Source organism: Haliaeetus albicilla, chromosome 25 (assembly GCF_947461875.1).
Source record: "Haliaeetus albicilla chromosome 25, bHalAlb1.1, whole genome shotgun sequence".
Lineage (NCBI taxonomy): Eukaryota > Metazoa > Chordata > Aves > Accipitriformes > Accipitridae > Haliaeetus > Haliaeetus albicilla.
This window is the reverse complement of record NC_091507.1, coordinates 11,756,806-11,771,041: the sequence shown is the minus strand read 5'-3', so window position 1 is coordinate 11,771,041 and position 14,236 is coordinate 11,756,806. Positions and strand designations below refer to the sequence as shown.

The 14,236-nt window shown below is 45.7% G+C and overlaps 1 protein-coding gene across 1 annotated transcript in view; it reads right to left on the bottom strand.

The window, feature by feature from the left end:
- Positions 1–11,788, bottom strand: part of ATP10A (ATPase phospholipid transporting 10A (putative)) — a 115,376-nt gene extending 103,588 nt beyond the window's left edge. Inside the window, exon 1 of the mRNA XM_069769990.1 lies at positions 11,068–11,788. Coding sequence (XP_069626091.1) covers positions 11,068–11,507 — 440 coding nt within the window. The 5' untranslated portion in view covers positions 11,508–11,788. The remainder of the gene's footprint in view (positions 1–11,067) is intronic.
- Between the last annotated feature and the right edge of the window lie 2,448 nt (positions 11,789–14,236).

The window sequence follows — 14,236 nt, the reverse complement described above, 5'->3', positions numbered from 1 at the left end:
GCAAATACACAAAATCCACTGGTTGTTGACTTTTCATCCTAGACTACATTTCAGTGCTAGCTTTGTTAGCTCTACGTATAGTGATACACTGTCAGGCTGGGGATCCTATGCTGCAATATTCTTTGGCAGATGGGTCTTACTGGTCTTAACACACATTTTTCTGGCATGAGCTGGCACTCCAAGAAGAACAGCTATTTCACTGCTAATAAGTCACGTTTATTATATAACATGGTAGCACTTGAAAAATAGAGTCCACTGTGGTATTCCTCAACTTGAAGGGATATCATGGATTGTTCAGTCCATGACAAGGGCTATTATGGACTTTAAATTGGACTCCTGGAAAATAGGTGCCACAGATTAAACATCAGCACTACTAGACTGATGGCTGGCTCAGCTGTGGTACAGCTTTTCTGTTGAACTTGCATTTTGGAAAGCTCCCACAGGATCTGACAGAAATAGGAGCTCCCACACACAGCCATGATCCCATCACAAAAAGCAGACAAGCACAGCGAACTGCACTGAAAATAAATGAGACGTATGTAAGAAAAACCCAATAGGAGACAGTACATTTAAGCCTGAACAATAAGGAAGAGCAGAGTGTCAAATGCTGCAATCAGATGAACAGAATTTAGGACTTTCAAGATGGCAAACAGTGGCATGACATCTTATGGTGCTACACCTCTTATACAGCTACATGGTATGTCTGCATGTGCCTATGCTCCCATACGGACAGGCACTAAAACTCCAGCATAGAAATTGGCAACCATAGGTAAATCAGTGATACTCAAAATTAGCAGAATAATTTCACCATTGATCCTTCTGATTCAATCCCTGATCACCTAGCAATATCGCTTGCAGGTTTTAACATCTGATCCTACTGGACATAAAACATAAGCCCAATAGCCATATGTGATATTTGTGAGACGCCTGACAGTGAAGCCCCCCTTTCACTCTTGTAACAGCCATGATTATGTCAAACACACAACTGCCCTCTGCATTTTAAGAGACAGAGCTTGCAAAGTGGTTTTAGATGACCTAATATTTAGGTACATCCAGACAAACTGAAGAAAGCAGAATTAGGAACTTCCTACCTTATGTTTCAACACTCCTCCCCAAAAGCTGCATCTGAGGTTAAAGAGCAAATAACATCCCAAAATACCAAGATTCCTCACATTATGTGGGCAGCCTGAAAAACTCCACAGAAATGCAAATGTAATCAGTTATTCAAAGAGGAAAATTATTTATTGCTAACAACTCATCTTTCACATTGTTTCTCAGCACTGAGATAAATTATATAAATACATTTCACAAGTACGAACAATATGTTAATGGCTAATGCTGAAGGCAGAATGCGGCAGGAGATGAAAAAGTGTATACTGTGTTATCCCCTTCACCTAGCAAGTGAACATACTTGCATCTGTGATTCTCAAAGCATAGTTCTTAAATAAATCATTAAATATATTAAGCAGGACAAGCTACTCTTCTACAGTCCAAAAATCATATGAAGCATTAACAGGAATTAAAATCTATCCCCTCTGAGTTTACTAACAGGATTCATTGTACCTGAACTTAGCTGTATAAGCAAGTCATCTAGTTCAGCTTCACCTGTATCATCACTGGAGAGAGGTAGGGACCTCCTGATTCAAACTAACCTAAGGTAAGCGTCTCAAATAAAATGGAAGGATTTCCTCCTCCCCTGCAAACCATTCAATGCACTCCACTGATTGTGGCACAAGTGTAGATGACTTGGTTAGACTGGACACATACCTTTTAGCTAAAAGAAACATGAAATAAATCTCACCTCATGTGCCAGAAAGAACCTGACAAACTCCTTCAGGAAATACCTTTGTCAGGCCAGAGAGAACCTAATTAGCACTTGAGAAGGTTTCCTGCCAGCCAGATAAAATCAGCGGTTCACTGCTGTTTACAGGGAAGACAACTAATGACATATACAGAAGAGTTAAGATGCAAATCAACCTGTCTATCAGGAGATAGGCACTGCTATCCAAGCATCTCTGACAAAATATGAACATATGATAGTGAAGGAAGGAAGATCAAAATGCTCCCAAGTGTAGAGATAAAAACAATGTATGTCTTTATTCTGGTAAACTGTGTAAGATCAAGCTTTTTCTTCACAGCTTTGCAGGTGTACAGAAGAGGGAAGTATAGCAAGGGGAAACTGACAATGAGAACATGGGAATTCTACAAAGGGAGTGTCGTTGTTTCAGCTGGAAAATATAGAAACCATCTGAACCCCCAAATATAATTGTGGGGCCACACAAAAATAATGTGCTACAACTGCAAGATCAGATTTAGGTATATTAGATTTGATCTTTTATAATCTACTTTTGCCCAAAATAGATTACATCTTTCTAATGCACTTCATGAACTTCCTGCACCTTTAAGAGCTTGGCTGCTAAATCTGCCTGCTAAAATTTGTCCACTGGCATCTCTTCTGAGGCATCTTACTCCATGTCTGGATTTTGAGAGATCGTGAACATGCTCACAGTTGTATTTAGGTGACTGCTGTTCAGCACTTCATGTGTTGGCCTCAATATTTTGGGAGATTTCACAACTTGCCCAATGACTTGTTACTGAACGAACAAAATCAGCTAACGTAGCTGAAACAGGCATATTGTTACTGGAAGACAGGAAGGTGAACAGACAAGGGGCAAGCATGTAGGTATGTGGCTGTACAACTTAGAAAAAGCCTAGCAAGCATAAGATAACATACAAAGGTAAAAGAGCTATAGTTACAAATGCTGTCACTTCATAATGGACTTTCTCTCCAAAAGGTCAAAACTAAAACCTCCACTGAAACTACAGAAATACCAAATATTCTGCAATAGTGTTCACACCCTCCGTGTTAATATAATAGCAGCACAGATACATAAGAACTGGAGTGCAGTTGTCTGTCAAACATTTAAACTCTTCCTTGAAGTAGGTCAGTATTTCCAGGCAACCAGAACATAAAAACAAAACAAGTGACCTCCATGCCTATTATAACAAATCTCCAGCAGAGTCTGGTTTTATGAAATGACTGGGCATGATGCAAATGTTGGCCGCTGCACTGGAGAGACTGGCCTGTTTGTTGCTCTAGAAAAACTGTGATCAGACAAGAATAAAATTGTAAGAAAATAGCAGAGGAGATGGCAGATGTTCCCTACCCCTAAAATGCATGCCTTGGCCCTGAAAACGCATGCCTTGCCCGTGAAAATGCATGCCTTGCCAGTTCAAGACTATCCTTTGACCAACATGGCCTTAAGGGTGTAGGCTGACCATGGCAGGGATCTCCACCTGCAACAGTCTCAAAACAGAATAAAACATTGCTCCTGTTGGAGCAAAGAACTAGCTGGTAGTTTGCCAGCTCATAAGGGTTAGATATCCTCAGCAGTTCACAGGACAGAACACCCTATTAGCTGGGTGGCTAGCAGCTTTCTATGGACGGGCTGTGTAGCTATATCCTAGAAATAGTAAAAGAGAGGAAGTTGATCCCTTCAGCTCACATCTTGCAAGCACTGTTAGTTTGAACCCTCCTCAATCCCACTTCCTATACAGGCAGCAAAGATTAAACCAAGTGGTTCAGAAACATGCAGGTCATCTTCCTGAAACTAAATCCGAGGCCTGCTTTATCAAATCTTTCAGAATCAAAGACATATTTGTATATGTACGTACATTTCCTCAGTTGAGCTCAATATTAGGGCCACTCAAGCTCCTGGGACAGGATGTCACTGCCATTTGCACCGCCTCTCTCCTCCACACCACCACAAGCACCTACCTGAGAAAAGCTATAAGCTAGCATCTTTCACACATTTGTGTTGTGGCTGCTTTTGGGTGTGGGTCAGCTTTGGTGCTTGACTTACATCAGAGGAAGCTGCTACCCATACCTACGCAAATTTATCAGGAAGAGGCTTTTAGCACTGAGTTGGCTCCTCACTTTATGATTATGCCGTTCACTGAAATGCACACTCCCTGACCCAGTGCATAGAGACTCCCACTGTCTTGCTTCACATCCTGGTGAGACAAGGTGAGGCAGAGTGTATTGCTGCAGGGTACCAGCAGGGTTCAGATCATGTATCTGCTGCGGATCCCTTCTGGGTACAAATATGACTGGCCACTAACACAGTTGCCTTAGTGCCAACTCCCAAGTGAAAAAAAACACTGAGGCTGAAGGTAAGCTGGGGAAACTAGTTCGCCTTCCCAACTATGTGAAGTGAAACCAATTGTTCTGCTTTTCATGAACTTAATTGCTCTCAATATATGTGGTTGCTAAAACCAAGCCTGAACAGCGTAAATCCTGCAAATTGGGAATAACCCGGAAGCCATGCATTTGGCTTGCCAGCTACTTTGCCCTTACTGTGTATATACACAAAAGCTCCACATACCCAAAAAGCCTAGTGTTGCAGAGGGAGAGGAGAGGCACCTCTTAGACGCCTCTTGGGCAGAAGACTACCCTGCAAATGGGGAGCATGCTGGATTACAGGGCAAGGGGAGATTTGGCACTCAGATGTCTCCTGCTTCTGCATCAAGGTAGGCAGCCTGTCCATCCATAAGGGTTGTGTAAGCCTGGATGAGGTGTCTGAGCAAGTCCTGCCCAGTCAGTGGCAGGGACCCTCCTTCCTTCTCTATTTTCATCTTCCTTATCAGCCAACATTAGTCAGAAGGAGGAGGGAAAACCACAAGAAGCCGTTTAAGTCTTCTTCATTCCCTGGTGTCCTCCAACATTCCCATAGTAAAATTAAGGCCTCCCAGGCAAGGCTTGAGAGCACTACTCTAGTAAGTACTTCTGGAGGAATGCCCTGGCTAAGTTATGCCATGCTAGCTAATAAGCAGTTCCATAAAACATTGATGTATAGCACGGTTGTCAGGGGTTTCAATTTTGGTTTCCAGTTCTGCTGACTAGATGACACATGGAGGGTGGAATCTGGAATCACAGTATCAGGCAGATTGAACAATACATGCAATTCTTTCCTCTTGTATAGCTCCTTTGGAAATGTACTCTGACAGAATCAGGTGGATCTGCTATTCTTTTGGCCACCTCTAGAAATAACCATGGTCTCAAGATAATACTGACACACGAGAGCAAGTAGATCTGCACCCAGGGTGGCCACCTATACTTCAGGGCTGTGGTCTGCTTAGCACAAGCTATGATGTCTCTCCAGGGTGAAGCATGTATCTGCAAAAAATTAATCTGGGGACATCACTAGGTCCTTCAGTGGAGATTAACAGCATCTTCTTTGGCAGTTAGCCAGAGGCATGTGAAACAGCCTACAACTGCTCTCATGACATCCTATACAAATGAAAGAGCTTAGTAATAAGAGGCAAGCATCTTTCTTTTCCAGTAGTGAAGCTCAGCCACTTTGAAAATTTGCCCTACAATGAATAGCAAATAAACTGCATACATACAGTTGGATAGACAGATGGGTTCTCCTGTGCATTGCAGCTGGCTACATCTCAGAAGATTAGCACAGACATCCCTTGCTACTAGGATAAACTCTACAGCCAAATGAAATTGTTCCTTATCAGTCTAACAGAAGAGCCTCTACCACATCTCCCACTGAGTTTACTCACTGCAAACCTGGCTCAAACTGAAGCAAAGGACAAAGACACAGTAAGATGATCAGAGCTGCACCTCTCTGAAACTCAGGGAGGGAACACTGACTTCACCAACAGATTCAAACCGCTACTTTCTGCTTTCAGCTTTCTGTGCACCAAGCTCACTCACAGAGGAAACTGAGTAATCCCAGGTAGTTTCCTTTTGAATCACATCTAGTGACATTTGTGTTCTGGAAGGGATGAGACAGGCTTATTTCTTCTGGTGAGCAATGTCTCACCCTGCCAGCATGTTTTGGGACAAGAAACTACTCTGGTCTATTCAAGACTCCCAACTCCGCAGAGACTGGTGTTGCCAGCAAAAGAAGGCACCTAAGAAGTGAAGTGGTTGCAGGGCAAGTCATCATATGGCTATTTTAGAGGCCATGGGATCTGCCGTGCACTTGTGAGGATTTGGTAACACTGCTGTATCTTTTTTCTCCAAGGCTGGAATTGCTTTCACTAGTGGGTTGACAGAGGGGATGAAGAAGGGAGTGTATTTTGGAAACTGTATGAAACATGTTGCCCACATCAAATGCTCTTCTTTCTTCCTCTTCAGTTTTGCAGAAAGATATTAACATTTAATGTAAAACAGCCTGCTTTGATAGCTGCCTGAGTGCCCCATTAAACATTTTCCACACCTCAGGGGAGACAAATATCCGGTTGTAAATTCCAATTTGTCATGGATTTTCTAAGTCACAGGTTGACAGAAGAAGCAGTTATCACTCTCTGATCAGTATGCAGAGACCATTAGCAATACTCTTCAATGGACACAGCAAGAGTTACAGAGTAGATTTAAAAAGCAAAGCTCTTTGGTTTTGAACATAAGGCTCCTAGAAAAATGTTAGCAGAGATTATTTCACCAACACAGCACTGAGTCAGTAACAAAATGTAATTCCCTGCTGGATGAGTGCCATTATTTGTTGTGATTGTAGTTATCACTATTCATCTTCTATTTACATACCATGTAAATGTATACCATACTTTGTAACAGCACACCGAAAACAAAGCCCCTGCTTAGAGGAGTTTTAACACTTCTGCTCCAGTGACAAATTTAGTTCTATCAAATATTTAACAGTGGCAGCAACATGTGCATCCTAGAATTATTTGGAGCAAACATTTACATGTGCAATCCACAACTCCAGCCAGAGCTGGTGACCACTGAAGGACAGTAACTGCAGAGAAAAAAATCACCCTCCCATCCTCCAAGTCCAAGACAATAATGCAGAAAAAGTAACTAGCCAAACAAGATCTCACCGTTAAGATTGCAAATTTACAATCTCTGGTCTTCAACCTCCATCCCTGGTGATGGAAATGAGGAAGAGGAAGAAAGAGGAGACTAGAATGATCACAGGTTTGCAAAGGTTATGCACACAAAACAACTTTCTGCAGGCTGGGCTCTAACACCTTTGTAACTTCCCTCCTTTTAAACCAACTAAGAAAGAGGTTTGGCTGTGATACTGCATTCCTAACTTAAGCACCTGCACGGAATCTAAATTCTAGGTGGCCTGTGAAACTGTCCTCCCAAAGTAAATGCCTAATTTCCTCTGTATTGCCAAAGGGGAGAGGTGTCCTTAAAGGCCTCCAGAGAGAGGCCCTGTTAACTTCTCTTAGCTAAGCAACCTTCCCTCTTTGCCTGTCAAGACCGTGACTGCTCTTACAGGTGGACCTGCAAACTCCATCACAGGGCAACACAAGTCTGCAATTCTCCAGCCTGTTTCATTCCTCGACATATGCTGCCAATTCAAGCTCAACAGCTTCTTTCAATTTACTCAAAGAATCAGGTCTTTTCCCTTTCCAGCATCTGACTCTAGAAAGCAATATCTTTTGAGAGACTCTCCAAAACATCCAGAATTTCTAAACAAAAGCTGTCTTCTTTCTGCGAAAACAAGCTGCATCTCTCTTCAGCTTTTTACTTCAGGTTGCATCATCCTTTGCTGTTCTATCGTCTGGTAAGTGTTGCCAGCTATGAGCCACTGAGTCATTGATTCAGCAGTGGCCGTAAGAGAATGGGTCATCTGAGTCCACACCACTGTGCAGGCAGGAGGAAGGCGGCCTAGTCTGCGCACCAGCTGTCAAGCAGTCAGCATAGCAGGAGAACAGTATTTTCCCCCAGATTATATTACTGACATGATCAGCCTGCATAGGCTGTTCCAGAGGACCTCACAGTGGACACTGCTTGCATGCTGTTGACCCTCCTGACGAGCTGGCCTGAGTAGCAGTAGGCTCTGCCTACTCCTGCTTTTTCTCTGTCCTGTAGATCTTGTCTTGCACCGTTAATTGCTGCTTGTATCTAACAGAGGCTGGGTACTTCAGCAGCCAGGAAAAAAGCACATGGAGGATATATGACAGAACACAGAGGATCTGACTTGAATCTTTACTTGGTCACTAGACATGATATAACATGAGATAGAGGGCTTTTCTCTGCTACTGTGAAGCAAGAGTCCCTGTCTCAAGTTGCTGACTGTTATAATTCGCTGTCATTTGCTGTAGTCTGTTTCAATGCTGCAGTCCATGTTTGAGGTGGCTCTCTTGCAGCTGCGTGGGAGGCTGGCAGGAAAAGGAGCCCACCACGGCGCAAAAGACCACCCTGGCACTTGGATACACCCTGTCTTGCAGAAGGCCTCTTTGAGAGCTACGAAGTACTGACCAGCAAGAGCAGAGCCACTGCTCCTGGCAGCCCTAGGGGAGCACGTGACTGCAGCTATGTTCATTAACCTGCCCTACCTACAGAAGCATCTCTATCGAGGACAGCATTTGCATCAAAGTCTGCCTCTACAGCACCACAAGGAAGTGACAGAGCGGGGTGGGGGGAGAGAGAGAGTCTGGCTTGGTCAAAAGGTGGTAAAACTGATTAAGAGATAGCATAAAACAGGTGTGGGGAGAAAAACTGTCATTTAATACTTCCTTATGTGACATTTATACTTCAACATTTTTCCAGAAACAAAGAGACTAAGGAAACAAAGTAAAAGCCAGGTCCAATCGCTTGTGTTTCTCCTGGCATGACACCTTTCTGAGAAAATAGCTTTTCTGAACTCATGCCCAGCAACTTTCATGACCTTGATACAAATCTCTCAATCTTGGTTCCCTGTCACTTGAGTTAGTGAGAACCTTAGTTTTATTTCCAAAAATAGTTAAGTTTCTACTCCCATCTCGCCCACTGGGGCTGGAGGATGTTAAAAAATGTGACTTGGTGAAGTTCAAAAAAGGCTAACAAAGAAGATAAAGTGGGCACATTAAAAACATATAACTAAATTATTTTAACCTCCTGTTTTGTTTTTATTTTTTAATTGTGGGAAGAAGCTTTTCCTAGGGACTGTTGGAAGGTGGAAATAGGTGAGCTGCTACCGGGGACAAGGCTTCTGCAGTGGGCTATAAGGACACGTTGTTTAGCTCTGCTCCCAGTTGGAAAGTTGTGCCTGAATAGGTGATAGAGCTCCCAAGCTTCCATGTTCACCACCCCACAGGGATTAAGCTGACATGCGCCTTTGATGCAAATGCAAAGGCAAACTACTCCCAAATTAATCTGTGTCACTCAACAGTAATCTAAACTCCGCCGTAAAAAGGAACAATTCTGACTTTTAGTCTGGAACAGCACAAGCATTACAAAGGGCAATGCACTTAGCTGGGACTCCCAAAAGAGCACAAATGATATTAACACCAAAGGTACACCTCTTCTCATAGTTGTGTCTACTTTTATTTGGCAGCAGAGAGGGAGACGGAAAATTGCAGGGGGTAGAAATATGGTGGAATTAATATCCCAGTACTGGAATTCATTAATATTTTGAACAGCTTCTGCAACAGGTACTTCTTTCTTTTCAACCTAGGAGGCACGAGAGCTTAGTTCTAACCTGATTTTGTCTGGTAAACCACATCCTGATGCCATATAAGAAATGGTGTGTAGATCAGGTTTTGCACTTCATATTCGGCAAACAGTTTGTGTTTGGAAACTGTGTTTCAGTTACTGTGTTTGGTAAAGGTTTGTCCTCATTAGCAGTATTTTACTTTACTGCAAGAATAGTCCCTTACTAGCCCTCCTGCTACCCATCTCCCTCAGCGCCAGAAGTGTTCAGAGTTAAGGACGACTACGGGCAAGCACGGTGCTAGGCACAGCCTTAGTTTAGTGATGCCAACATGTGTGATTTGGCTAGGTTATCTTCAGTTTAGTTTATAGAAATAAGGCCATTTTAATTGTGTTCCCATGCAAGCATATCTGCTGGTGGGGGAATATCCCAGGGTGAGATTTCTTGTGAGATATGAGTTTGTAAAATAACAAGCTGAGTCTGCTGATGTTGAAAACGCAGCCTATTCTGAGGTCTTTTTAGCATTTTTTTTTTTTTCACATTGCAATAGGAGAGTTGCTCTCTGCCTCAATGCTTACGTCACCCTGCAGAACCCCTCCCAGACAGACTGAGGAATCAGAGTGTAAGCTTCTTGGCACGTGTTTCATTTCTGTTAGACTTAGAAGCATCAGAAACAGAACTAAAACCTGCTCTCTCAGAAAATATATTCTTCTCTCAGTCCCCAGAAAACTTTAGCCCTAGCTACTATGAGATGACTACCTGGCACTGAGAGAAAAGCAAAACAAGAATTCCATAAAGCTGGATTCTGAGTACATAAATCTTGGTGCAAAACTCATTTCAGTCTGATTTACGGATACCAAGGCTATGCTCTAAATGTATAGCCCAGATAATTTAAAAAAAATAAAATTCTGAAGGAAATAAACGACGTAACGCTCCATCCATGAGCATTGGGAAATAGCAAACTCACAGGGAATGATGACACTTGAGACAATAAATAAAAAGCATTCACTTAAAAGTAAATGTTCAGTGGAAAGACTGCCTCATTCTTTAGAAAAGCAATTAGCTTAGGCTAATTCGCATCTCATGAAACCTCACAGACCTAACTCAAATGCAGAAGCCTTCAGCCTCTATCCTTCCTTCATTCAGTGAAGATTTAATAGCAGATTACTTGAGTGAGGTCTCATATTGCTATAACCAAATTAATGCCTGAAGCTATACACTGGTGTAACTGACTGCTCACACTGGGAATTGTTCACATAAAGGCTTGTGAATCAAACACTGCTTGTGATGCTTACATTCACTTTGCCATGCACTGTCCTTCTTTTAAAGCATAAAACACTAACAAGCCCGGAGCATATGTGTAGACCTATAAAAAACGTTGCTCACTCATAAATCAGTGATTTACTGCGGGACTCCACCGATCAGAGCGGATCTGAAGGCACAAGACTGTAGGAACTCCTGCAGTTCTGAGTAAGGAGATGGCAGACACCAGCTCCAGGGGCAACTGAAGTTTCTTCGCACTTGGAGTGGAAACAAAAACCCTCCACAACAGACCTGCTCGCTGCCCTGCTTCCATACCTCCGCTCGCCCGAGTCCTTGTGCCTGGTAGGGCCCCACCGCCGGCTGCCACCACGGTGCTCCCTGTCCCCAGCACCCACCCGTCCCGCCTCACCTGCTGTACACCAGGCACTCCATGTGGTTGATCTCCTTGTCGGAGCGGTAGCGGCTGTAATCCTCCCACAGGTCCTTGATGGCAGTGACCGCCAAGATGAAGAGCACGGGGGCCAAGGCCAGCTCCGGCTGGAAGGCGCTGACGGCCGGCAAGAAGTTGAGGAGCGCGATGAACACAAAGTAGACGTTGGCCAGGCGGTGGAACTGCTCAAAGAGGTTCTTGGGCAGGAAGGAGAGCACCGTGTACTTGGTGGTCTTGAGGCGGTTGCTGGCCAGGACCGTCCTCTTGGACTTCTCTGCCTCAGCCTCAGGTAACAGCAAGCTGGAACGCACCAGCCGCGTCTTACTCTCCTTCTTCCTCCGCCTCCTCTTCCTCTGCCTCTCCTTCCCCTCCGGCAGCACCTGGGGCGCTCCCTCTCCTCCTGCCGTGCCCCGGGACATCGCTGCCGCCCTCCCCGCCGCGCTCGCCCGGGCAGCGCGGGCAGCTCCCACCACCAGGCACGGCCCTAAGTTATCATCCTCCGCCGCCCGCCACGGCTCTCCTTTCCTCTTCCCTCCGGGGGGGGAGGAGGGCTCTCTCAAACCCCCTCCTAGCCGCTCTGCCGGGACCTCGCTCGCTTTCTCCTCCTCCTCCTCGGCCTGGGAGGGGACGTGGGCAGGCGGCGAGCCGAGCCCTCCTCCCGCGGGCCTCGCCCCGTCCCGCTGGCGGCCCGGGCTCCGGGCCGGCCCAGGGCGCGGGGCACGCGGCGGCCGCCGTCCCGTACGCCATGGCGCGGCCCGCTGGCGGGGCGCGGGGCCGCGGGCGGGGGCGGCGGGCGGGAAACGGCGGCCGGCGCTTCCGCGCGCCGCCTGCCCCAACGGCCGCCCCGCTCCGCTCGCTCTCCGCTCCCCGCGCCGGGCAGCCGGCACCCTCGGGGCCGGGCCCCCCGCCCCGGGATAGAGACCCGCGGGTGACATTTTATCGGCTGCTTTTGACTTTACGTTACGTGTGGGGAGGAGGAGGTTTGGGTGTGGGACGCAAAAAATCGCCACCGAAGCGTTCGCAGCTCGGCACCGGGCCTGCATCTAAGGTCTCCGAGCAGCGGCCGGCGGGCGTTTATCAGCCGACTCACGTCAAAACACTCCACTCTCTGACTGAAACCGTACGCCGCGATTGTAGCCGTGTCTGCACATAGCACAGGCAATACAGCGCGATGTCCCCGGACTCCCCGCTTCTGTGTGGTGCGCCAGTTCCAGTCAGCGGCGGATGCGGCGCTTGGGACAACCCCAAATGGGGCAACCAGAAATGAGTTTTCTGGCATTAGGTGCCGCCAGCCCCACGCACGTCCAGGCGGCGGTGTGCTATAACGTGTTTTATGTGCATTTTTCTATTCCCTTGTGGTAGGTCTTTCCAGTCAGGGATGGAAAATGCCTACCTCTCGCTCTGAGGTCTGCACTCCACACGTTGTGCAGAGAGATGCAGCTGCGGGTGAAGACGGAAGGCGTGATCGATAGACTTGAAATACAGAAGAGAGAATAATCCAGATCGAAAGACTTCGTCTAAAGTCACGAGCAAATAAATGAATGCAGATGTTTAAAGAACAAATAATATGACAATAATGAAGATTATTGCTACCGAGCATGACATGAGACTTCGCAGCATCACTTCATGTTGGGAGTTAAGAGCAGACCCTTTGAATATGGGATTCCTCGAGCAGCATAAAAGGCTGCCACAGGTCACTCCAGGCTGTCTCTGAACTGTAGCACAGATGTATTTTGTGCTGTGACCCTTGGTCCTGATCCTGTGATATCCCAAGGTGGGATCATATTGAGTACAATAGCAAGCCCCTGATACTTGTCAGCAGGTTTCTTGTTATCGCAGAAAATAGGCATAAAGTACACACATCTAGTCTTGATATGAGGTCAGGACAGGACTGGGGCATCATCTGGGGAGAGTACCTGGGTCCCACAGTTCCAATGCTGCCACGACAAAATCCCTGAAAACCAAGAAGTGAAAGCCACTACCTCTGAGTCTCACAGCCCGTATAGTGCAGTGTTGTGTCTTCATCCTTCCTTCCCTCATTTGCAATATGTTTGTAGTTGCTTTTAAAAGTGTGTAGGTAATTATGAACCCCTTTCAGGCCCTGAGGCACTAGGTGAGTGCTAGTTCAGCATGTGGCCTGATATTGGTGTTGTGTGAAGCTGCAAACCCTTTACCAATGCTGCTGTCAACTCTTCTGATGCTACTGCAAACTTAGCAGGGATTTCCTGGGTTTCCCAGCTCCTGGAATATGGAAACAACAAGGTTTTACTTTGTGCAAAGGGACAAGGGAGAATTGGCCTGGGTTTCTTTGCTAAGTCTGCTCCTTTGTTGATAAGGAAAAAAGTACAAAGTTATCCTGTACAGAAAAAGGAGACAAATTAAAAAAGCCTCCCAATTTTAGTTTTCTGTGTTCATTTTTTGCCTTGGTTAACCAGTTCCCGACTTGTTTACACTTGGGGTTAACTTCAAGGGTAAGCTGGAATGAATAAAAATCTTTTCCCTGTGCTTCGGCAATGCTGAAATGGGATAAGGAGGACACAGTATCACTCTGCGATGTTCCCAGAAACGAAGCTTCAACCACCCAAGGGCTCCTTGCAGGCAGCTGTGGATACTCCAAAAAGAGGATTGCTGGACTTTTTGCCACTTGCCTGCTGGCCTCTGTGATCCACTGTTTGTGGGGCTCTGGTTCTCCCCTGGTCCCCAGGAGCTCAAGCACCATTCAAGCTTCATCTTTTCTCTGGATGGCCGTCTAGCCTGTTTACACAACGGTTGGTGGTTAGAGGAGAAGCAACAGTAATCTTTGCTCTTTTCTGATGTCAAAGCACATCAGCTCTCAGAACAAACTCTTCATATATTTATCAGTGCCAGGTGACTCATGAGTGGCTTGAGCACAGCATGTCTGAGCAGAAAGATGGTGCAGACACCAATGCTGCGGTGTAGTGTGAGTTTGTGCTGGGAGGGGAGGCAAGCCAGTTGCTGAGCCACTGAGAAACAGGCGAGTCCAACCACGCGCTGATGCCATATAAGAAATGGTGTGTAGATCAGGTTTTGCACTTGATATTCAGCAAACAGTAACTGAAAGTGAATTAAGGATTGGATATGTAGTAACATTAAACTTTCAATCACAGTGCTCAAGGCAAGGTAAGAA